The sequence below is a fragment of the Euprymna scolopes genome, chromosome 37 (assembly GCF_053919585.1).
Source record: "Euprymna scolopes isolate OS-2025 chromosome 37, ASM5391958v1, whole genome shotgun sequence".
NCBI lineage: Eukaryota > Metazoa > Mollusca > Cephalopoda > Sepiida > Sepiolidae > Euprymna > Euprymna scolopes.
Window position 1 is genome coordinate 3,885,399 of NC_136518.1, and position 27,899 is coordinate 3,913,297.

Here is a 27,899-nt window from a genome sequence, read left to right on the forward strand (position 1 = left end):
AACGGCTCTCGTATGACAAAGCGCGGCTCGGACACTTATGCACAGCTCTTGTCCAAAAAAAGAAAAAAATTGTCACAAAGTCAACATTACTATTATGACCACCACTACTACTACTACTATGAAGAAAGAGAACAACTCTACACACATCCTAACTATATATATCTCGCACGGAAAAAGAAAAAGAGAGGCAGACAACCTCTACACACCACTGTGACTACTACTACTACTACTACTACTACCATTTCTGCTATGATTAGATGTGTCAAGAACACTTCTGCTACGAGTCAGTCCAAGAGTCATCATTACAAATTAAGGAGATCAAAAAGTGAACGAACCTTAGGTTTACTTTCGGCAGCCTCAGAATTCTTGCTTTTCTTAGTTTGTCCTTTAGTCCTCACAGTCCATAGGCGATGTTTTTGACAAATGGGAAAGAATTGCTGTTTTCTGGGTCGGAACTGCAAGCCATATTTAGTCTCAGAAATCTTTCCAATGGGTAGCTAATCTGCATAAGTCTTGGAGATGAAAAAAAGTTTTTGGTGGGTAACTAATCCGTATAAGTCTTGAACTTTAAAAGTTTGCAGACGAAGAGCAAAGATCTTTAAAACTCGTGTGGACACAAAAAATGATGTGCAGGAATTCTGAAAGATTTAATATTTTTATGGGGCAATTCGGGTTTCTGATTGGTTGCTAGCAGAACGTGGCTCCATTTGATTGGTCACCTCCTATCGCCAGTGTCTATAAGTAGAACCTTCCAACTTTCTTTAATCATATCTTTATATTATATCCAAAATATTGCAACAAAATTCATCTCTCCTCTCCATTGTCTCTCAGGACACTTCACCACTGAATCTACACAGCTTCTCCAGTTCTCTCGATCTCGAATGACAATTTGCAGGTCCCGAACACTTTCCAATCCCGTGTCCTGTAGCAGGTTGTCAATGTAGGTCATTCTTCTTCTACCACGGTTTGGATGTCCATCTGTTGGTATCCAGCTTGCTGGCTTCCTCTTCACTGTGTCTCATGCAGTGACCAGCTATTCTCATCCTTCCCTGCTTCACTTTCAGTGATACTGGTGGTAGGTTATAAAGCTGTTGGTTTGTTGCAACTCTCTTTTGAACCCTGTCCAAGAGAGAGAGAGACTAGTAGCAGATGTACCAGCCCAAATGTGACAACAATACTCCATACATGGGCGAATGGTGGCCTTGTAGAGGTACAGGATACTGTTTACAGTAATCATGATAAAATAACTCTATAGTTAAACATTTAAAGATTTATCATCTCATCTTTCATCTCCATCGTCTTTCAGGAAGCTTCATCACCGAATCTACACGACTTCAGTTTCCTCGACAGTTTGTAGGTCCCAAGCACTTTCCAATCCTGCGTTGTGTAGCAGGTTATCGGTGTAGGTCATGCTTTTACTACCAGAATTTATCCATATAATACTTATTGTTTTTGATCTTGACGTATCTTTTTTAGCTTCTTACATCAAGTGGATTCATGCCTTGTCTGGAGTGATTTCCATTATAAGAAATCCTTGGTTATCCGGCGTATTTCTCGAGACATTTCACTGTTGCATTACTTCCGTTGTTTTCTAGACGGTGATAGATGATATGGTGTCCCCGATGAAACATGTTCCAATAGATATTTTAACTGAAGGAATTTTTCACATATTTAAATACGGAGACATTCTTAGACGAAGTAATATTACTATTGGTCCACCGACTTTATCGAATTTGGACCTTAGAATTCACCCTCATCTGTTTGTTCCCAAAATTCTCGATAACTTCTCATTACATTTTTCTGAAATTTTGCAGGAAGTTACAACTACCCAAGGGAGGAAATGTAACATTCTTGGATTTTTGATAAAACTTCTGGTTGCGTCCCCAGGAGATCAAAAGAGATCAAAATGGTCAAAAATAGCACTTTTCGGGACATAGAATCTTTTCCGACCATTAGATTTTGCTGAAAATTTCCCAAAAGCAAGACCACATGGATATACATCTGAAAACGTAATATTTGACCCCGGGAAACTTCTGGGGCTTGAGCCCTAGGGTGGTTTAGGGGTGAAAAACATACCTTTTTCGGCTAATTTTTATTTTTTTCCTAAAATTCAAGGCCCTGTTGGTGAGGCATTAGAATACACCGCCTGCCCCCCTGCAGAGGGTAAAAGTCCCTCAATGGGGGTCCTGGATATGACCTTAAACTATATCCGATGGTGAGGCCCCAGCTTGCGGGCTCTAGGGAGTGTGGAGCCACCCTTTAATTGCCATTGCTCCCAGGTCCACTCTGATCCGGAGTGGTAGTACCTGTTAGGGTCCCAACTATGGGTTAAATAGAAACTGACTTGCAAACAACAAATATATTCTATTAAAAAAATTTTCTTAAAAAATCACCGGATTCAGCATTAAATAGCCTGAAAAGGGTTGATATGCCGTAAAACAAAAACAACCAACCAACCTAAAATTCAAAGCATCAGTTGGCGGACCATATAGTTTTTTTGCTTGTTGTTGTTGTTGTTATTATTATTATTATTATTATTATTATTATTATTAGTAGTAGTAGTAGTAGTAAGTAGTGCCTTGTCTGGAGTGATTTCCATAAAAAAGTTCTTCTTTATTCACTAACAATGCTATACCAAGGCTGGAGAGTCTAGTGTTTTGCCCTACTATTCAATTCCTAGATAGACAGTTCCGTCTGCTTGCTTCCCACCTGACTACAACCTGGATGTCTCCAAGTCCAACGTTAACAAATTCCTAATGAACCGCCCTCTTAAGTAAACACTTCATTACATCTCCACACTAACGTACTGTACTTGCAATAACCCTTATCCCTGAGTGGCTTCCGGGCCTTGATAAGTGGTGACCACCGTGTAAAAAAAAAAAAAAATTACCAGTTTGGTTTTGGTTTGGATTCTAATTGATGGCATGCAAGTTCATTATTTTTTTTAACTTTTGAAATCATTATTATGTGTATTGGACACAATATAATATGAGAATAATCGATAGACAATTGACTCTATAATACTAATAAATATGAAATTTGCTTAAATTAAAATATCATATTTAAGCGTATTTTATGACCGGGCAACGTCAGATACCCCCTGCTAGTATATCGTATTTTTATAAAATTTAAATTATATGTATAATATTTTCTATGGAAGTGGGTCAGAATCTCTAAGAGGTCTATGAGGATATAACCCTCTTAAAGCTTTATTCCTTCAATAAGTTTCCAGACTTTTTTGTACAGGCATTTAAAATTGTCGTAGACTCTTGAACATTCAGTACCTTATTGCTATATATCTTATGAGATGGCTGACCCATTTTTATGATTTCAGGTTCAAATGAACAGCTACAGAAGGAATTGGAATACACCCTACTAAAGCTTTATTATCACAGCTGGCGAATATCAAAATGCAATCTGGACATGACGACTCTTTAAAAGAACGATATGCAATAAAATTATGTTTTAAACTTGGAAAAAAAATGCTACAGAAACGTATGGAATGCTTTAGACTGCTTTTGGACCATCTTGCATGAATCGAGCATCAGTTTTTGAGTGGCATAAGAGATTCAAGGAAGGTAGGGAGTATGAGAGGGATGATGAGTGGTGTGGGAGGAGTAAGGAAGTTAGAACACCAGAGTTGATTGGCCAAATAAAGAATTTCATGGATAAGGACTGTTGTGTGTTTATAGAGATTATAAGTGCACAGTTTGGTGTCAGTGTGGGAACTGTACACACAATTATTTGTGAGGAACCTCCTTAAAACTTGCAATACGTATATCCAATTTTAATGAAAATTAAACCATATATATTCAGATAAGTTTCCAACATTTCAGGTTTTTCCAACTATATTAGAGGTCGAAATTGGAAATTTGACAAGCTTCTGGGCTTGACCTTTACTCCTGATCTTAAATGGAATACGTACATCAAATCTGTTGCCAAGGCCGCTGGAAAAATGGTGGGATCTTTCTATCGATCCGGTAAATATCTCACTGCTGATGCTATTCTCTATCTATATAAGAGCCAGGTACGTCCAAGGATGGAATACTGTTGCCACATCTGGGCAGGAGCTGCTAGAAAAGACTTGTCCTGCCTTGATAGAGTTCAAAATAGACTTCGTAGCCTCGTAGGAGACGTCCTTTTCTCTTCCTTGCAACCTCTATCTCACAGAAGAGATGTTGCGAGTTTGTCTCTGATGTATCGTTATTTTCATGGAAGGTGTTCAACTGAGCTTCAATCTATGGTCCCCCCCTTGCCAAACTTTCACAAGAAACACTCGTCTAGCTGTACACACTATCAATAATTCCCCCCACTCTTTATCTGTGCCTAAACCTAAACGTAGATTCCATGAACAAAGCTTCTTTCTTAGAACTGCACGCCTGTGGAATTGTCTTCCGTTTTCCTGCTTTCCGGCTGACTACAATATGGTTGTGTTCAAGTCTAACGTAAATAAGTTCTTGATGAGCCGTTCTACATAAGTTATCAAATTTATCAAATTTTCATTACTTATGTTTACTATATTGTCCAATTTCTACTGTACACTTTTTAACCCTTATCCTTGAGTGGCCTCTTGGCCTTGATAATGTGGTGATGCCTATGTAAAAAAAAAAAAAAGGGGGGGTCGGTACAAAACAAAGTAATTAATATTATGTTATGAACATACAAAAAAAAAATACATTCAATCCTGAGCAACGTCAGGTGGCCCTGCTAGGCTTCCATATTTTCTATTCATTGATCTGCTTTCGTTTTGTGAATTTTTTTTTTCTTACAAAGAGATCACCACATATCAAGGCTCAGTAACCACTCGAGTATAGGGATTAATGTATGTATTGGTAGTCATTGTGACAGTAGTGTAATAATTATTTGTGGTGTAAATTTGGTATGATTAGATTATTCACGAGGACGGTTCAATAAAAACTTGTTTACGTTGTACTTGAAGATGAGAATATTGTAGTCAGCTGGAAAGCAGACCAGCGGAACAGAGTTCCACAGGCGGGCGATGTTCTGATATCTTTTGCTCTTTTTTACACCAAACAAGGCATATTGTAACTTGGAACGTAAAGAACTCGTTGTAAGGCACGTTGGAACTCTTTGGGATCGTGTCTAACAGGGGACTGTTGGGAGTTGAGCAGCAAGATGTCTGTTCACATTACATTTAAATTTCTGCAGGTTTAATACAGTCAGGGAAGCAGGAAAAGGGAGGGAATTCCAGAGTTTAGGAACCTGAGGGAAGAAAATCTTTTTAGCATATAGAAATATCAACAGTGAAGGGCTATGATTTTGCTGATGGTCAGGTTAGTCGGGAGCATGTACATAGAGGGGGCACAAGTGTTGTGAGTTCATCAGAGCACATTCCATTAAAGTGCTTGTAAAACTGGCACAGGGATGAAACATTGCGGTGATGGGACAGGGGTTGGGGTTTGGTTGATAGTGCGGTATCTACTAGGTTGGAAAATCTTTTTTTTGTTCTGTGTCTAAAAAGGGGGGGGGGGCTAATGACAGATGCAGAAGCCCAGATATGGCAACAATACTCCATGCATGGGCAAATGGAATGCAGACGCTACAAAATTTTTGACTCATCGATGGTTTTTTTAAGTTTTGTTAGAAATGTCAGGGAATTACATGCAGGTCTAAAAAAAAAAAAAAAAAAAAAACTAAAACGGGTGAAAAAATCTTTAGTGAAACACGAATTCAATTTTGCTTTTTTTTTTTTTTTTTTTTCTCCACACGTCATGCAGCAGTGTTCTTTTCTTTTTTTCTTTTTTTTTTTTCTTAGGGCAAAAAAAAAAAAAAAAAAAAAGCACCAGTTAAGCACTGACCTGTTCCCGAGGAATCTGTAGAAACTTTTTTGCAGGAATACAAAAAAGCAGGGAGCAGTTCCGTTTCTAGAATTCTGATGTGTGAGGGAAGGGGAGGTTTTGGTAGAACCCGACGGTCATCTTAATTTATGGCAGGTGTTGAGGGAAGGCAGGAGACATTTGTGGTATCAGGGTAGTCCGTGTGATAATATCCATTAAATAATGGCTTACAATGACGTCATGGATGTTTGTATGTTCTTGTACAGTAAGAAAATATCTTTTGGGTATTTTTATAGAATTTTAGAAGAATCTGAAACCCTGTAGATTTGTGAATTTATTTTATATATATATATATACATATATATATATATATATATATATATATATATATATATATATATATATATATATATATATGGGTATAAATGTATATATAAAAATATATATAAATACATACATAAATATGCGACTTGTTTACAAAGAAACCAAAATGCATTCCGGTGGATTAAATTTCGTCTGCATTGATTAAAATGGATAACTTGTTTATGAAGAAACCAAAATGCATTCTGATGGATTTAATCTCGTCAGTATTGATTAAAATGGCTGACTTGTTTACAAAGAAACCAAAATGCATTTCGGTGGATTAAATTTCGTCTGCATTGATTAAAATGCATAACTTGTTTATGAAGAAACCAAAATGCATTCTGGTGAATTTAATTTTGTCCATGTTTGTATTAATTAAAATGGATAACTTGTTTATGAAGAAACCAAAATGCATTCTGGGGGATTTAATTTCGTCAGTATTGATTAAAATGGTTTACTTGTTTACGATGAAACCAAAATACATTCTGGTGGATTTAATTTCGTCAGTATTGATTAAAATGGTTGACTTGTTTATGAACAAACATAAATGCAAAAATGTTATTAAAAGTGCAAATAAAAACTAATTGTGTTATTTTTATTTTGTTTTAATTTTGTTATTTTGTATGTTTTCCAATAATTTTGTTATTTTGTTTTTAAATAATTTTGTTATTTTGTATGTTTTCCAATAATGTCCATTTTTTTATTATCGGATTTTTTTTAAAAATGAGTAATTTATTTATTTATTAATTTATTTATTTATATAATTATTTATTTAATTAATTTATTTATTCATAAATGCATTCTGGTGGATTTGTTTTTTTTTTTTTTTTTTTTTTACTATTGTCAATATTAAAACGGTGTCCGACTATTAGAAATAACTATAAATTTTATTTAACTTTTTTCCCTATACCGTCTTTCTGATTACCCAATTTTTTTAATAGGATTTCAAAATTAAATTCCTTACGATATTGTTTGGTTGTTAAATTATTAATTGAACCAACCTGTTATAAAACTATAACCAATTTTTAATGAGTTCACAAAGTAATTCAGTTGTGTGATTTTTATCTGCACTAATTTTGTCATTAAAAGTGCAAATAAAAACTAATTGTGTTATTTTTATTCTTTTTTAATTTTGTTATTTTGTATGTTTTCCAATAATTTTGTTATTTTGTTTTTCAATAATTTTATCATTTTGTATGTTTTCCAATAATGTCCATTTTTTTTTATTATTGGATTTTTTTAAAAATGAGTAATTTATTTATTTATTAATTAATTTATTTATATAATTATTTATTTAATTAATTTATTTATTCATATATTTATTCATCTATTAATTTATTTATATATATATATTTATTAATTTATTTATATATATTTATTTATTAATCAATTAATTTATTAATTTATATAATTATTTATATATATATATTTATTTTATTAATTTATCTATTTATATATATATTTATTAATCAATTAATTCATTAATTTATATAATTATTTATTTATTAATTTATTTATCTATATATATATTCATTAATTCATTTATTTATATATATTTATTCATTAATTTATTTATTTACTTGTTTATATATATATTTATTTATTTATACATTTATTTGTTTATTAATTTGTTTATTTATTTGTTTATATATATATATATATATATATATATATATATATATATATATATATATATATATATTTATTCGTTTGCAGACTTTTATTCTCTATTCGAGTCGTTGTTTCACGACGTTTCGGCCAACTATCCCTCTGGCTTTCGTCAGGTGGTAAACCGCGATGGGATAGAAAAGCTGAATTCCTTAACTGTAACCTCAGCAATTACTGCCTTCGATAGGTGTTGTTGTCTCACTACATTTTGGCCAATTAAGCCTCGGCCGGCTTTGTGTAGGATTGAAACCGCCATCTTCAGACAATGCTCACCTGGAGCCATAGAGATTCAACGCCTCTATCCACTGCGTCACGGACCCCGAAGGGCGATCAAGATTGGATTTTTTTGGTCTTATATATCAAAGTTTTTTGTTCTTATCTGGTCTTCCACCATCGGATCCTTATCGAATGGTATATTATTTTTTTTTTATTAGAATTCTTTCGAGATGAGTAATTTATATATTTATTGTCCTTTTTTATATTTTATTGTAATAAATCGCTTCAAAATACAAAAACTTAATTACAAAAAAACAAAGCAAAGGGACTATTTTGCCTTTACACCGGTTCTGGTATCGCTATGCAGTAAATTATGGAAGACGCGAGCAGACTATAACTATTTTGTTGTTGTTTTTTTGTAGAAATAATTGTCAACTTAATCTATTTACTATTAAAAAAAATTGTGATGTTTTGGGAGTTAGTTTGATCAGACGCAAATAGAAATATAAAATTGGTTGACAAAAAAGGAATAGGCAGAGCACGTAACATTAAAGCAGTAGCTTTTTTTTATGATGTCAGTACCTGAGTTCGAATCTCACTTAAGTCTATACGATTTTTTAAAGCTTTTTTTTTTAATTTAAAGAAATTAACATAAAATTAAAAAAAAACAAACATTAAATAAATATTTTTTTGAAAATCTAAGCGACCTTTATCTTTTTTGATATTCCACAAAAAAAAAGTTAATCTAAAAGATATTCGGCATTTATTTTTGCTTAATCGCAACATAATTTCTAATGTTCTGTTGTCAAAAAAAAAAAAAAAAAAAAAATTATGTAAATACATTCATCATTCGATTTTGGCACAATTCATTTTAAAATGCAAATACATTTATGGTAGTTACTTTAAATAAATAAAACAAATTATTTGATTTAAAATTGTAAAAGCTCTTTATTATTAGACTTAAAAATAAGAATATAAAGAGTTGTTTTTTTAACTTGTTATGTCAACAGGATTTGACTTGGGAACAATTCATTTTAAAATGCAAATACATTTATGGTAGTTAAATAAAACAAATTAATTTGATTTAAAATTGTAAAAGCTCTTTATTAAATTAGACTTAAAAATAAGAATATAAAAAGTTGTTTTTTTAACTTGTTATGTCAACAGGATTTGACTTGGGAACAATTCATTTTAAAATGCAAATACATTTATGGTAGTTAAATAAAACAAATTAATTTGATTTAAAATTGTAAAAGCTCTTTATTAAATTAGACTTAAAAATAAGAATATAAAGAGTTGTTTTTTTTAACTTGTTATGTCAACAGGATTTGACTTGGGAACAATTCATTTTAAAATGCAAATACATTTATGGTAGTTAAATAAAACAAATTAATTTGATTTAAAATTGTAAAAGCTCTTTATTAAATTAGACTTAAAAATAAGAATATAAAGAGTTGTTTTTTTTAACTTGTTATGTCAACAGGATTTGACTTGGGAACAATTCATTTTAAAATGCAAATACATTTATGGTAGTTACTTTAAATAAATAAAACAAATTAATTTGATTTAAAATTGTAAAAGCTCTTTATTAAATTAGACTTAAAAATAAGAATATAAAGAGTTGTTTTTTTAACTTGTTATGTCAACAGGATTTGACTTGGGAACAATTCATTTTAAAATGCAAATACATTTATGGTAGTTAAATAAAACAAATTAATTTGATTTAAAATTGTAAAAGCTCTTTATTAAATTAGACTTAAAAATAAGAATATAAAGAGTTGTTTTTTTAACTTGTTATGTCAACAGGATTTGACTTGGGAACAATTCATTTTAAAATGCAAATACATTTATGGTAGTTACTTTAAATAAATAAAACAAATTAATTTGATTTAAAATTGTAAAAGCTCTTTATTAAATTAGACTTAAAAATAAGAATATAAAGAGTTGTTTTTTTAACTTGTTATGTCAACAGGATTTGACTTGGGAACAATTCATTTTAAAATGCAAATACATTTATGGTAGTTACTTTAAATAAATAAAACAAATTAATTTGATTTAAAATTGTAAAAGCTCTTTATTAAATTAGACTTAAAAATAAGAATATAAAAAGTTGTTTTTTTAACTTGTTATGTCAACAGAATTTGACTTGGGAACAATTCATTTTAAAATGCAAATACATTTATGGTAGTTACTTTAAATAAATAAAACAAATTAATTTGATTTAAAATTGTAAAAGCTCTTTATTAAATTAGACTTAAAAATAAGAATATAAAGAGTTGTTTTTTTAACTTGTTATGTCAACAGGATTTGACTTGGGAACAATTCATTTTAAAATGCAAATACATTTATGGTAGTTACTTTAAATAAATAAAACAAATTAATTTGATTTAAAATTGTAAAAGCTCTTTATTAAATTAGACTTAAAAATAAGAATATAAAGAGTTGTTTTTTTAACTTGTTATGTCAACAGGATTTGACTTGGGAACAATTCATTTTAAAATACAAATACATTTATGGTAGTTACTTTAAATAAATAAAACAAATTAATTTGATTTAAAATTGTAAAAGCTCTTTATTAAATTAGACTTAAAAATAAGAATATAAAGAGTTGTTTTTTTAACTTGTTATGTCAACAGGATTTGACTTGGGAACAATTCATTTTAAAATGCAAATACATTTATCATAGTTACTTACTCTCTTATAAAAATACTAAAAATTTTACAAATATTTTTCTGGATACTACTAATAAATCGGTAGAAGATAGGAAAAGATGGAAATGGACATGTCCAGGTATTGTACCAAACACCGCTCATGGAAAACTATTATTTTTTAAACAAATAAAACGTTTTTAATTTATATTTTTATTTACTTGATTTAACAAAGCACAACAGGATAAAAAAAAATTTTTCATAAATACTTTTTGAAAATTTAGTGACGTATTTTTATTATCAGCACGAAACCAGGAAGAAATAGTAATTATTATTAGGATTTAAGTTGGGAACAATTCATTTTAAAATGCGAATATATTCAAAAGAAAGAGTAATTATTAAGGATTTATGCGAATATATTCAAAAGAAAGAAGTAATTATTATTAATTAATTTATAAATTTCGGACTATTATCCTCATCTTAATTAGTTGTTGGTGTAAGTAGCTTTCTAGCAAGGTAGAGAGAGCCCACCTTCTTTGCAGCGGCCTTGGCAATGCTCTCGATGCATCTGTTCCAACTCATGTTCCCTATGAACGTTAGACCTAGGATTTTAAAGGAAGTACTTTCAGGTAATGTGTCGTTGGCCATTGCTATTGGTGGTAGAAAGGATTTCTTGTAATTATTGAAGGCAACAAGCTTAGTCTTAGAAGCATTGAATGTGACCAACCATTTTTGTCCACATTCCACTACAGACTGGAGGTCATCCTCTAGTGTGTCTGTCATTTCCTTAAATATGTGTTTAAATAATATGTTTTCCCCGTCGTGACTCTTATAGAGCGTGGTGTCATCAGCAAATATACTCATCTCATAGACATATTGTTGAGTCTGTCTTAACCGGCTTACCATATGCAGTATTTCGAAGTACACTTCGCCTCTCGAAAGTTCCGTCTCAATCTTACTAGAAACGTTTCATATTTCTTTATGCAAAACTTGTGATTGGTCAATTATAGGATTAACACTTCCTCGATTTCTCGCCATCTCCACCCTCATAATTTCTCGCCATCTCCACCCTCATAATTTCTCGCCATCTCCACCCTCATAAGTCCATCCTTAAATAAGGATCGACCAAAGTTTTTCTAAATCTTTTTTTTTTTTTTGCTTTTTTTTACAAGGTAGTCACCACTTAGCAAGGCCCTGAAGCCACTCGGGGATAGGGGTTATTGCATGTAGAGTAATCAATGGGACAATATCGTAGTAATCGCTAGTAATAGAGATCTGATAAAGTGTCTTACTTAAGGGGGCAATTTATCAGGAATTTGTTTATGTTGGACTTGAAGATATCCAAGTTGTAGTCAGGTGGGAAACAGGCAAATGGACTTCTAAGAAAGAAGCTTTGTTCATGGAATCTACATTTTGATTTAGGCACAGATAAAGAGTGGGGAAAATTATTGACAGTGGATTCAGCTAGATGGGTGTTTTTCGTGAAAGATTGGCGAGGGAGGACCAGAGATTGGAGATCAGACGAGCACTTCCCATCGAAATAACGATAACAGGCTCGCAACTTCCCTTCTGTGGGAGAGAGGGTGCAGGGAAGAGAAAAGGGCATTCCCCACTAAGCTACAAAGTCTATTTTGTACTCTGTCAAGGCAGGATAGGCTGTTTTTAGATATGGCAGCAGTACTCCATCCTTTTGTTGATAGTTTAATCAACTCTATGCCTTCTTCAGTGACCACGTCGAACAGAGCTGCTAAGGTATTGCCTATTATAGAAATCACCGCTCTCAGAGAGTATAGAGAAGGAATCAATAATTTCGACAAGACTAGGAAGCATTTAACTAGTACCTATAAGCATGTAGAGGATGAGTTGGGGTTATTACGACACTGGTGGGCCGAACAACATAATTATCTAGGGAGGTTAGAAGGATTTGATTTAAGAACAATTTATTTTAAAATGCAAATACATTCATTATACTTACTCTTAATAAATAAAACGAATGTTACGGTTTTAATTCATTTAAAATGATAACAGTTCCGTATTAAAATCATATATAAAAAATAAAAATGCAAAGAGTTTTTTTTAAAACTTATGTCAAAAGGATTTGACTGAGAAACAATTCAGTTTAAAATGTGTAAAATTTAATTTTTCTTTTTTTTAGTAACGCCTTTAGTTTCGATTACAATTTTTTTGAATTTGCATTTCATCTTTGGTTTGTAGACGATCGTTTTGGTGGTAACGTATGTGTAAGAATGGTGGTAACGTATGTGTAAACACAAAGAATTATATTATTTTACAGCACTGACTTCATTTTTTTTTCAAATGAAAATTCACCTTGAAACATGAAAAAACTTGTTGAGAACCGAAAATTATTGAAATCTTTCGATATTGTAATTTATTTTGTTTACCATGTTTTTTTCTACCAAACTGTGCTGTCATAGCTTTCAACCACGGCACCTTACACACTATACACAATGTTTTAAGCAAACTACAACATCCCCCACCATTTTTGTTTCTTGTTTTTCGAACGAAAAATATAGCTGTTCGCATTCCAAGTATTATAACGTCTCCCCCTTCTCAAAACAACATATAGCCGTTAAACTTTAAAAGACACGTAAGGAGACGTTCTCTGTACTCTTTTAGAATATAATTAATCGTTGGAATTCAAAATGTTAGATGTGTACATGGCATGAAAGGCGCGTTTCTTTGTCTTTATTTATTTATTCTTTCATTTTTATTTATATGTGTATTATGTACATGCGTGTGTGTGTATATATGTATATATATATATATATATATATATATATATATATATATATATATATATATAAAGGCTTACATAGTACCTTCTAATTTGCTACATCTTTTCCTCTTACCACCCCCTCCTCTGTACACGTACATCCTCTTCATTACACTGAGGAAAGCCGAAGGTACAGTCGAAAATGTTGTTGCAAAAAATAAGTTTTTTAATCTATTTCATAATATTATTTTGTATTTCTGCACTTCACCAATAGAAAACAAAGACAGAAATAAAGAAATAAAGTTATAAACTTTTATACTTTCCGTATTCACTTTATATACAGTTTCATATATATATATATATATATATATATATATATATATATATATATATACCATATATTGCAGCATATAAAACGACCCTTACAGTTAAAAATCATCTTAAAAAAAAAAAATCTTTCATAAGATAGCGGCTGTTGCAATCTCTAGCGTAGGCTAAACAAACATGGTTTCGTGATTTATCAATCATCTTATACAACCGATATATATGATAAATTTATTAAAATTTGCTCCAATTTTGTACCTCGTCTTATCTGAGGTTCGCCTTATACTTCGAAATATATATATATATATATATATATATATATATATATATATATATATATATAGTAATTTTAAATTACTAACTAGCTCTACCTATGTATTGAGCACTTTTGAAGTAAATATTTAAAGTTTACGCATAAATCTATACTTTCGTATATTAAATTTATGTGAATAAATGAAGTAGTTATATACATATATATATATATATATATATATATATATATATATATATATATATATATATATATGAACAAATGATTAATAAAACATGCTAAAAGACATCTTGAAAAAGAGTTAAAAACATATTTAATTTTAAAAAAGGAAGCACAAGATAAGTGGATAGTCCTTAATCCGCGGAGTTTCGAAGAAATACTCTCCTTCTCATCAGAGGGCAGGAATTAGCAAAATGCAGGATCGGATTTTGCATATAAAAGTATTTAATGAAACTACAAGTAAGTCAAAGATCTTACTTGGAGAGTATTTCTTCGAAACTCCGTGGATTAAGGACTATCCACTGATCTTGTGCTTCCTTTTTTTAAATTAAATATGTTTTTAACTCTTTTTCAAGATGTCTTTTAACATGTTTTATTAATCATTTGTTCATATTATAAGCTCTATTTCCTTTTCAGTTTTATTGAGCTTTTACATCTGGTTGAGATTACTTTACTTGTAAATATTAATACTTTAATATTTATAATATATTTTAAGTTTACCATTTTGATTACCTTGGTAAACTTATTGTAATTTTTATTTTATATATATATATATATATATATATATATATATATATATATATATATATATATATATATATATATATATATATATATTACTCGGGTTTTTTTTATTCAAAAGTAATGGACTAATGAATTCAACGAGGTTGTTAGATAGTGCTCAATAAAAAGAGCTGATAATACTTGTTTATTGTTATATAAACATGCTCACATCCCGCTGCTACAAGCAGCCACTTGTTTCAATCAAACAACAGATATCATCAGGCAGCGACTTGACTATTCAAATGTTCAATGAATAATTATAAGGTTATTCATTGAACATTTGAATAGTCAAGTCGCTGCCTGATGATATCTGTTGTTTGATTGAAACAAGTGGCTGTTTGTAGCAGCGGGATGTGAGCATGTTTATATAACAATAAACAAGTATATAATATATATATATATATATATATATATATATATATATATATATATATATATATATATATATATATAAGAAATGAAATCAAAAGGGATGTAGTGTTTACCTGATATACGCTATGGTAAATTTCAAACTAATATAAGTAACAGTATTTATATGTAGAAAAACTTAATCCCAACCGAATTAAAAAAGCTCAATACGCAATAGTAGAGCTTATAAGCGAAATAAAATTAAAACTGTAAGTTGAAATTTATAATCAAAATTTATTGTTCGACTGAATATTCCAAAAAAACAATTTACAAAATTCCTCTTCTGCGGAGTTTCAAAGAATGCTATTCTTCCTAGCATTCTTTGAAACTCCACGGGATAAGGACTTTGTAAATTGTTTTTTGGAGTATTCAGTCGAATAATAAATTTTGATTTTAAATTTGAACTTGTAGTTTTAATTTTTTTTTTCATATATATATATATATATATATATATATATATATATATATATATATATATATAACATATTTCATTAACTGTTTGCTCATATACATATATATATATGTGTGTGTGTGTGTGAGTGTGTTTATTTTGCAAGCGTTTATTTATGCTATGCTTTTTAGTAACGAAAGGCCCTAATAATGTAAAATCTTGTATCTCCATCTCTCCCGTACACTAACCCAGTCTAATAAAACAAAACCAGCAGTAACAATAGGAATATATACAAATATTCTCAATATCATGTTCGAGTGTTTTTTTTTTCACTCTTTCTTTTTCGCACAATTTTCCTATTTGTTCTGCTGGGTTCTTTCTTTCTTTCTTGTTTTTCTTTTCTTTCTTTCTATTAAAAAATTTTCTTTTTTGAATTCTTTCGCTGAATTCAAATTTATATTTTATATTTCACGCATATAACCGCATTGTTACTGCTGAGCTATAAGTATTATATAAGTATACGTGTCCGGGGAAAGACAGAGAAAAATTATAAGTTATTTGGGCTATTCGTAACTGGAAAAGTCTGACTTTTGAAAATAATTGCTTGCAGCACATTAATATATCCGGATCTAATCAACCCCGTTAAGACATTGAACTTGGTATGTCTGTCATCGTCCCTGTAAGTCAGCTGTAGGCCTTAAAAGTAACCTGAGGACTCATGAGAGGATACTTAATGCAGAATATGACTCTTGCTCCGGCAATCATCTGTGAATCATCTGTGAATATATATATATATATATATATATATATATATATATATATATATATATATATATATATATATATATATATATATATATATATATATATATATTACTGAATATTCCAAAAAAACAATTTACAAAGTTCCTCTTCTGCGGAGTTTAAAAGAATGCTATTCTTCCTAGCATTCTTTGAAACTCCGCCGCGGAATAAGGACTTTGTAAATTGTTTTTTGGAGTATTCAGTCGAATAATAAATTTTGATTGTAAATTTGAACTTATAGTTTAATTTTTTTTCTCATATATATATATATATATATATATATATATATATATATATATATATATATATATATTACATATATATTATATATATTTATATATATTTATATATATTATATATATATTACATATATTTGTATGCAATATATATATATATGTAATATATATATATACATGTAATATATATATTTTATATAAGATGTATACATTATATATCTATATATATATACACATACACACATTAAGGTGTATTTGGGCAGTAAGTTCTTTATATATATGTAAGCTCTTATATATATATCGATATATATATACATACACACACATTAAGGTGTATTTGAGCAGTAAGCTCTTATATATATATATATATATATATATATATATATATATATATATATATATATATATATATATATATATAAATGGTGCATGGAAAAATGATGTGTGCGTCTGATTGTGTGGGAGGGATCGTTTAAAAAGATGAAATTAAGAAAATAATTTGTGGGATCGGGGGATAAGAGTCGGGCGTAAATGCGATGAAATCGTCAGTTCAATAAGACGTAGCTAAAGGGTGCTGAAATAAAATGAAACCAGGAGTCACGATTAGAATTGAAAGTGAAAAGAAAACAGAAAATAAGAAATGAAAAAAAATGTTGGAAAAAGAAAACAAAAAATTAAAATTTAAAAAAAAAAAAGGAAAATGGAGGAAAATAAAAGATGAAGAGAATAAAAAGAATGAAAACAAAAAGAGAAAAGAGCGAAGAAAATTGAAGAAAAAAGTGACAGGGAAAGGGAAAAGAAAAAGAAATGAAAAAGAACAAAAAAAAAAGGAAAAATGAGGATCAAGGAAAAAGCAAAAAAATAATACAAAACAAAAAGAAAATAAAAAAAAATGAAAAAAAAAAAACGGAAAGAATAAAAAGAAAAAAATAATACAAAAAAAGAAAAAAGAAAAAAATGCAAAAAAAAAAAAATGGAAAGAAGAAAAAGGAAAAAATAATTAAGAAAACAAAAAAGAAAATGGAAATAGAAGAAAATAAAAAAAATTAAAACAAGAGAAAATAAAAGAAAAAAAGAAAGAAAAAGAAAAAAAGAATAAAAAAGGCGAAAGCAAAAAGTAAAAATAAAAATAAAAATAGAAAGAAAAAACAAAAAAAAGAAAAGAAAAAAGAAAAAAATTAAAGCATAAAAGAAAAAGGAAAAAGAAAAATAGTACAAAAAGGAGAAAGAATACACGAAACAATAGAAAAAAAACTGAAAAAAAAAAAAGAAAAACTAAAAAAAAAAAGAAAAAATGGTGGTAGTTATTCCACCATTTTCTTTTATTCCTTTTTTTGAAGTGATTATCGAGTCTTCAAAGATATCGGAGCCATTTTTCTTCTTCTTCGGTAGCGCTTAATATTACTCGTCTTTCAAACCGAATAAACATTTTACATTAAATAAAAACACTAAAAAAACTTATCCAGTTAGGTAGAAAAGTAACTCATCTTGCCTTTGGTAACATTTTTTTTTTTTTTTTTGAGAACTTTTTTGTACCCGTGCGGATTGTAAAAAAACCCTCAGATTTCAATCAAAAGATAGAGAACTGGTGATTAACGCAGAAATCTATTTTTGGGGGTGAATTAAAAAAAAAAGAAGAATTACGCTAAAATGCACGTAAGTCATATTGTATTGAACGTTGTTGCATTTATAGAAAACATTTTATTTTTGTACTAGTGTAAAGAGACACACTGCTGCATGTTTATTTGAGGTGCATAACTGCATGCGATGGACGACCTGCAATGGGTAAAATTTCAACACAGAGAAGAAATCACCGAAGAAAAATAAAAAGCAAATTTTATGCAGCACAGATTCGTACAAATAGGAATCAGTTTCCGAATGCAGAAAATAAAGCTCAAGACTTATTGGCGTTGGAAGTAGGGAACTTTTGCAAAATGAAAAAAATTAAGAGGAAATGTGTATGGAATATTGATGAGTCTTTGATTCGGGCAAATACAAAAAATAAAAGAAAAAAGAAAAAAAGATGGCCAATGTTTGAAAAAGAATCGACATTTTGTACTTTCAAGACTTGAGGTGGAGAATCGGTCGTTTGTGAAATTCAAAGAATGAACAGGAAATGCGATTCGAATATTGCTGAGTCTTTGATTCGGGCAAATACAAAAAATAAAAGAAAAAAGAAAAAAGATGGCTAATGTTTGAAAAAGAATGAACGTTTTGTACTTTCAAGACTTGAGGTGGAGAATCGGTTGTTTGTGAAATTCAAAGAATGAACAGGAAATGCGATTCGAATATTGATGAGTCTTTGATTCGGGCAAATACAGAAAAAAAAAAAGAAAAAGAAAAGAAAAAAAGATGGCTAATGTTTGAAAAAGAATCAACGTCCTGTACTTTCAAGACTTGAGGTGGAGAATCGGTTGTTTGTGAAATTCAAAGAATGAACAGGAAATGCAAATAGAATATTGCTGAGTCTTTGATTCGGGCAAATACAAAAAATAAAAGAAAAAAGAAAAAAGATGGCTGATGTTTGAAAAAGAATCGACGTTTTGTACTTTCAAGACTTGAGGTGGAGAATCGGTTGTTTGTGAAATTCAAAGAATGAACAGGAAATGCGATTCGAATATTGCTGAGTCTTTGATTCGGGCAAATACAAAAAAAAAAAAAAAAAAATAAATAAAAAAATAAAATAATAAAAAAGATGGCCAATGTTTAAAAAAAAAAATGACGTTTTGTACTTACAATACTTGAAGTGGAAAATCGGTTGTTTGGATCGATTCCATTCTCCTTGTTTGGTATTGTTTCGATGCCGCCTGAAAATCACGAAGACAAAATGACATAAATAAATGGATTCTTTATTATTCATTGCAAGAATTGTTTAACAAAGTTAATACAGATTTTCAATATCTCTCTCCAAGACTTTCTCCAGACCAAATTTTTCAAAACAAAATCTAATATATAAAACTCACTATGTCTGTCTATTTGTCTCCATATTTTCAAACTCTATCTCTCCCAAAACTAAGTTGCAGAGCGGCGCTAGAGGCCTCAAATGATAGGATTTTTAAATGGACCATTATTTAATGGGGTTTTAGTTGGTTAAAACAGTTTTTAAGGGTCAAAAAAGGTCAAAATCAAAAAAATCGTCATACATTTTGTACATTCATCTTAGTTTATTTTTAATCAGTTCCTACGCATGTCACGTTGGTACAGTGGTAACGTCACCAGCTTTGAATGCTACAGTCTTGCTTTTGGTTTCAATTATAGCTGATGGCACCCAAATAATTTTTTTTTTACTTTTGTAATCACGACTCTATAATAATCTGGACAAATTAAAATATCATATTTAAGCGTATTTTACGACCAAGCAAAGCCCCCTCCGCTAGTTTGATATAAAAGAATGATATTATAAACCAAAAACCTAATAGGTCTTCATTATTGTAGCGAAATTAAAAAAATATAATATTGAATTTCAAGCAAAACTAATATGTATTGAATTATCAAGTCACAGTAATGAAAATATCCAAAAATTATGAAAAACGATAAGGCAAAAAATTAATTATTAAGGAAAACAGTTTTCAAAGACAATTAGCGAAAATTAAATTTTGCTAAATTGGCCTAAAATGTTCAGTTTTCAGAAAAGATTTACCTCCGTTTTGTTAAAATTAGACCTCTCCAGTTTCTTCTTTTTTTTTTTTTTTTTTTTTTTTTTGTTGTTTTTGCAAAACTCATTTTTCGCTAATAGTCTTCAAAAACTGTTTCATTAATCCTTTATGACCTGGTTGAACTAATCCGTTCATTCGTAAATAAATAAATATAACGGCATAAATATAGTGGGAATTAATCCAAACACGCCTTGTACGTATTAGTTCAGTCTCTGGGTAGATGCCAGATACCCCAGATTGCAACTGTTCGCTGCTTACATTCAGTATGCCGCCATCTAAAATTAACCATAAATACGTTTTCAATCATCTATATCATAATTCAGGTCAGAGTTGCAACCTTAGTTGAAATGAGTCCGGGTTAGGGTTAAGGTTAGGGTTTAGGTTAATGATGGAGGTCTGAACAGAGCTGAAAGGAAGAAACAGACCAAATATCAAGGTCTCATGTATGATATGAAAAGAAACTGGAATCTTAAGGAGATGTCAATCATATATTATAGGTACCACAGGGCTTATGAAGAAGAACCTGAAGTCCTACCTAACTAATATTCCTGGTGAGATCCAAACAATTGCACTTACGGGAACAACGAGGATACAAAAAAGAGCTCTCGGTTGGTTTCAATAAAAAGCAGGGCAATGTTAGCAGCTGGTTTGGCTGCCCCATACCCAGCGTTACCAAAATGGCTAGATTCGGCATTAACCCTTTATGACTTGGTTGAACAAATTTGTTCAGTCGTAAATAAATGAATATAACGGCATAAATAAAGTAGGAATTAATTCAAACACGCCTTGTACGTATTAGTTCAGTCTCTGGGTAGATGCCAGATACCCCCAGATTACAACTGTTCGCTGCTTACATTCAGTATGCCGCCATCTAAAATTAACCATATGATATGAAAAGAAACTGGAATCAAATTTATTCAGTTGTAAATAAATGAATATAACGGCATAAATAAAGTGGGAATTAATTCAAACACGCCTTGTACGTATTAGTTCAGTCTCTGGGTAGATGCCAGATACCCCCAGATTACAACTGTTCGCTGCTTACATTCAGTATGCCGCCATCTAAAATTAACCATATGATATGAAAAGAAACTGGAATCAAATTTATTCAGTTGTAAATAAATGAATATAACGGCATAAATAAAGTGGGAATTGATTCAAACACGCCTTGTACGTATTAGTTCAGTCTCTGGGTAGATGCCAGATACCCCCAGATTACAACTGTTCGCTGCTTACATTCAGTATGCCGCCATCTAAAATTAACCATATGATATGAAAAGAAACTGGAATCAAATTTATTCAGTTGTAAATAAATGAATATAACGGCATAAATAAAGTGGGAATTGATTCAAACACGCCTTGTACGTATTAGTTCAGTATCTGGGTAGATGCCAGATACCCCCAGATTACAACTGTTCGCTGCTTACATTCAGTATGCCGCCATCTAAAATTAACCATATGATATGAAAAGAAACTGGAATCAAATTTATTCAGTTGTAAATAAATGAATATAACGGCATAAATAAAGTGGGAATTGATTCAAACACGCCTTGTACGTATTAGTTCAGTATCTGGGTAGATGCCAGATACCCCAGATTGCAACCGTCCATTGCTTACATTCAGTATGCTGTCATCTGTCTCAGAGAGTGGAGGGTTTCGTTTGCTGTCATAAACACACGTTTTTCAAGCACTATGGCTAATAATCAAGGTAATTTTATGAAATGCAAAAATTCTAAGTGGTCGTTTAGCTTTTGAACTTCATAACTTTTCTAGTTTGAAGACAAGCATAGTATCATTACTCTTTAAACTAAAATTAACAATAAATATTTTTGGGTTTGTATTACTGTACACATAGATTCGAAAAAGTTGTCAAAAAACAAATATATAACAAATAAATGTTATCAAAAGCAAGATAAGTTACTTTTCTACCAAACTGGATATGCTTTTAGTGTTTTTATTCAATGTAACATGTTTATTCAGCTCGAAAAGCATACAGTGTTCACCGATGTATTGGAAAATTCAAGATGGCGCCCGACTCTCTCTTTAACACGGTAAGTTCAGGAAAAGATGTTATAAATAATAAACTAGACAAAATACTGTTAGCAATTCGCTCAATATATGTTACCGTGACATAAGTTTACATATATTCGGTGTTTTTTTAATAGTATTTTGTCTAGTTTATTATTTATAACATCTTTTCCCAAACTTACCGTGTTAAAGAGAGAACCGGGCGCAATCTTGAATTTTCCAATACATCGGTAAACACTGCATGTTTTTCGCGCTGAATAAACCTGTTACATTGAATAAAAACACAAAAAATGTATCCTGTTTGGTAGAAAAGTAACTTATCTTGCCTTTGATAATATTTATTTGTTATATATTTGTTTTTTTGACAACTTTTTCGAATCTATGTGTACAGTAATACAAACCCAAATCTAAAAATGTTTAAAGTTATGTATTTGGCTTTCAAAATAATTTTGAGAAAAATATTTTAAATAAAATACAAACCCCAAATATTTTTTTTAATCATCTACATTGTAATTCAGGTCAAAAGGAGTTAATTAATTTTCTACTTTATCGTTTTTCCTAATTTTTGGATGTGTTCATTAGTGTGTAATATGACACTTCAGTAGATACCGTTGGTTTCATTTGAAATTCAATATTTGGATTTTTAGAATTTCACTACAATTAGGAAGAACCAAACTAACAATATTTTAATTAATAATTTAAAAACATTTTAATTAATAATTAAAAAATATTTTAATTAATAATTTAAAAGCATTTTAATTACTAATTTAAAAATATTTTAATTAATAACATTTTACTTAATAATTTAATAATATTTTAATTAATAATTTATTAATATTTTAATTAATAATTTAAAAATATTTTTATTACTAATTCAATAATATTTTAATTAATAGTTTAGAAATATATAAATTACTAATTTAATAATATTTTAATTAATAAATTAAAAATATTTTAATTAATAATTTTAAAATATTTTAATTACTAATTTAAAAATATTTTAATTAATAACATTTTACTTAATAATTTAATAATATTTTAATTAATAATTTATTAATATTTTAATTAATAAATTTAAAATATTTTAATTAATAATTAAAAAATATTTTAATTAATAATTTAAAAATATTTTTATTACTAATTCAATAATATTTTAATTAATAATTTAGAAATATATAAATTACTAATTTAATAATATTTTAATTAATAAATTAAAAATATTTTAATTAATAATTTTAAAATATTTTAATTAATAATTTAAAAACATTTTAATTAATAATTAAAAAGTATTTTAATTAATAATTTTAAAATATTTTAATTACTAATTTTATAATATTTTAATTAATAATTTAAAAATATATTAATTACTAATTTAATAATATTTTAATTAATAATTAAAAAATATTTTAAGATCTCATTTCTGAATTTCACTTCAGTTATACCCATAAAGTATATGGATAACATCAGGTACCTTCGGGTCAAGATCAAAGTGTAGTATCTGTTCTGATACTACACTTCAATTTTTTTCTTAGTTAGTGGAGAAAATAACTTTCATGACTGAGACAATTTTTATTTTTGTTCCTTTTCTCCACATTAAAAAACGACCCTGGTGTCTAACTCTGTCTATACGTGTTCCATTTCAGATCAGGAGTAAAGGTCAAACCCAGAAGCTTGTCAAAACATGGGGCCTCACCCAGACGAGAGCCATCCATCACAATTGATGCCAGATGGGGATCAGAGCGTTGATGATGTAAGGATAGGAGTTTGGTTTTGGATGCATTAAAGGTAACCAGCCACATCTTCCCCCATTGAACCACGCGCTCGAGATCAGAGGAGAGAGAATCAGAGAGAACTTTGTCATTTACAGCCTTTGATGTGTTGCCGTAGATGGTCGTGTCATCAGCATAGATGTCAACGAATGATTTAAGTATGTGTTTAGGGAGGTCATTGATGTAGATCAGGAAGAGAGTTGGGCCTAGGATTGACCCCTGAGGGACTCCAGCATTTATATTGCAGGCCTCCGATTTTTGTCCATCTACCACTACTCTTATGAGCCTATCGGAGAGAAATGATTTAATGATTGAGAAAACATTTCCAGTTATACCGTAGCTGGAAATCTTGTGAAGTAGACCCTTATGCCATACCTTGTCGAAGGCCTTTGATATGTCAAGAGCAATTGCCCTAGAAAGGAAGCCTTTGTCAAGAGATTCACTAATCCTGTTGGATATAACCGTCAGCACATCTGCGGTAGATCTTGCAGAGCAGAAACCATATTGTGTGTCACTAAGAAGGTTATTCCTGCTGAGGTGGTTGACTATTTCTCTATTTAATATGGATTCCAGCAACTTATTCATAACACACAGGAGACTTATAGGTCTGTACTGAGAGGGAGATGACTTATCACCTGAATTCTTAAATACAGGGCAAACTGATGAGGTCTTCCAGTGAGTCGGAAAGCACTTCTCCTTAAGGCAGCGCTTAAATAGTTTCGTAAGTATGGGAACAAGTTCTGGTTGAAGCTTTTTTAACACTATAATTGGGATGCCATCAGGGCCAGTTGCTTTACTGGAATCTAGGTTCTTTATTAGCTTGGCGACCTCATGCACGGATATTTGTATGTTACCTAGCTTGTTCTGTGTTATAGGAGGAAATATGGGGAGTTGATGGCCTTCGTCGTATAGGGTAGAATACGCTGCAAAGTTCTTTGCAAATAGTTTGGCCTAGTCTGACGCTGACGAGATGACCTCTGGTCCATTGATAATGGTTGGGATAGAACGCACACTTCTGTGTGTATTATAGAGAGGGGGATATATTGTTGCATATTAGGTGTTAAAATTTCGCTATTGTTAAATTTCATATAAAATAGTTAGATATTGTTTGTATTGTAAAAATAATTAATTGTTTATTCTTTTATGAAAACTGAATTAAAAAGGTCAGCTAAAAAAGAATGAACAATACAAATTAAAAATATATTGAAAAAATAGGTTAGTTGAGAATTCTTTGTTTGCAGAAATGTGTTTTGGACAAACATGTGCTTAGTCATGTGAGTTGGTCCTGTTTGGAACCATACATCTGCAGTCATAGCAGAAAGGGAATTTCTCAATATAGGAGCTAGTTTTAGTCAGATAAAGGTAGTCGAGCAGACAGGTTCGAGCAGTCAGCAAAGTCAGTCGGAAAGAGTGGACATGATCAGAGGAGGGTCCCTTTAGAAGCGAAGGGAGAACATTTAACCATGTAGAAACGAATTTGAATTCCTGACGTCATCATCATTTCGACCGGTCAAATGGAATAAAGAACATCATCGATTTTTGTAACTGTTGCCTTTGTGTCGTCATTCAACAATTGAAGGTAATGTGTTAATCATCTTAATATGAACTTTGTATAACCCACTTCCAAGTAATGTCTCTCCCTCCTCCACCATAAGTAATGATTGTTTCCCTCCTGTGTTAAAAGAACTGATCACTCTCTCTCCTCGCTAATATGTGTTATAAGAATCCATAATATGTATAAATGCTTCTCTCCCTCACATCATCGTCGTTAGTCCCATTATATGTCCCGTCATCTCTTGATATATTGTTGCATATTAGGTGTTCATATTAGTGAGATAGAGACAGGGTACATTTTAATACAGAGCCGGGAACATGTAATACACATTGAGAGGGGGATAGATGTAGGAGACATATAGATAGAAGATAGATTGAGATATTGACATTTATACAGTTCTGGGAGTGTTTCTATAAACATTATCTTTATCTTCAGATATACTTCAGTTGGAGATATTCCAGTAGGTGGCGTGTTGCATGTCCTACTGGAGGCAGCATAAGCGTCTTGCCTATTTGACGGTCGTTGCCGGACTCCCCCCCCCCCCGGTATTGGTGATTGATACCTTTATATATCTCACTCACCCACCTATGTTAATTAGTGGGCGTCTCCACAACAGAGAGGGAGGTACATTCTTAAGATGATAGAGACACATTCTTAGATGAGTTCATACACAAAGTTCTTATAATACAAATTCACAATGCCTTTGTTGTTGAATGACATAACACGAAGCCGACGGTTACAAAAATATGATGTTCGTTTATTCCATTCGACCGGTCAATGGCTTCGCACCAAGGAATTCAAAGTCTCTACATTATTTCCTTCTTCTAACCTTCGCTTCCAAAGGCGGATGTCAGCTCTGTCTGTCCGACCCTGTCCCGGCACTGACTTCTCTCTGACTGACTCCTAAAGCTCTAACTATATTGAAAACTCATCCCTTACTCATGACGTCATTGCATGACCAAACAATGTGCATATCGGTCCCGTGACCTGACATGCCTCACGTTGCCTAAAACATGCCCAAAACACGTGCATCGACCACACATGTTTGCAAAGAAAAATTCTCTAACCTCATTTCCGACTAACCTATTTTACAATAATGTTTATCATTTTCGTTTCAAATTCCTTATTTTAATTTCATTTCATTTTCATAAACAGAATTGAATCATCAAATTCCTTTTTTCAATAACATTACTAACGACGCATTCCTTTTCAATGACATATCTGTATTATTTATTTTAAACTTATGATCAGAATTCTTAATTCCAAACCTAGCTTCCCAGGTTCGAATTCTCGGCTATCCTATCTCATTTTTACTTATTTACAAGAACAGGCGAATGAACCCAAAATATGACCATATACAACAGAGTGTGAAAGTGAATAATAAAAAAATAAATAAATTTTTTTTTTAATTACCTAAAAATGGATGATATCATAGCAACTCTCTAGATACTCCTACTCTAGTGATTTACCATAATGTCTGCTCTGCCTGCAACTCTCCAAAATTTTAGCGAAAAAGTGTAGGTGTGTGTGTGTGTGTGTGTGTGTGTGTGTGTGAGAGTTCGTTCCTTATAGACTCCGAAACGACAAACCCACTACGCAACTCTTCACTGTTGAGTTCCCTAAATGCCGGAAAGTTTTCTACTCTGATTAGTTCCTTCCCTTGAACAGCTAGATTTTGGAATTCCCTTCCTGCGAGCTGCTTCCCTAACTGTAACAAAGTGTGTGTGTGTGTTTACTTAAGGGGGCGGTTCATTAGGAATTTGTTAACGTTGGACTTGAAGACATCCAAGTTGTAGTCAGGTGGGAAGCAGGCAGACGGAACAGAGTTCCACAGGCGTGCGGTTCTAAGCGTGTGTGAGTGGGGGGGGGTCTTACCGTTATTTAGTGTAGCCGTTATCATACTAAATTCATCAAACGTGGCCATATGACTATTCGTCATAATTGGTGGACTTGCAGGGATGTGGTTGCCGACGGGATGTAGTGGTTCCTTCAGTTCGACATCTTCGCCGTGGTGAGAGGCGTAATGGTGCTTGTGTGTACGGAAGCACATGAGTAAAATGGCGATGATCGTGATCAGTAAGATCCCTGTGATTACCAAACCAACGATAAGAACTGAAAAAAAAAAACAGAACATATATATATATATATATATATATATATATATGTGTATAAAATAAAAAATTTATGATGCAAATAGAATTGAATAAATTGCAATATTTATTAATTCATCAGAAGCAAACAAAAAAT

General features: G+C 30.8%; 1 protein-coding gene across 1 annotated transcript in view; it reads right to left on the reverse strand.

Moving 5' to 3' along the window:
* The window catches only part of LOC145261042 (axotactin-like), a 482,064-nt gene that overhangs the window by 59,264 nt on the left and 394,901 nt on the right, over positions 1-27,899 (reverse strand). The window contains exons 30-31 of the mRNA XM_080119191.1: positions 27,528-27,764; positions 19,381-19,451 (exon numbers count right to left, since the gene is read on the reverse strand). Of these exons, the coding sequence (XP_079975317.1) occupies positions 19,381-19,451; positions 27,528-27,764 (308 nt within the window). The remainder of the gene's footprint in view (positions 1-19,380; positions 19,452-27,527; positions 27,765-27,899) is intronic.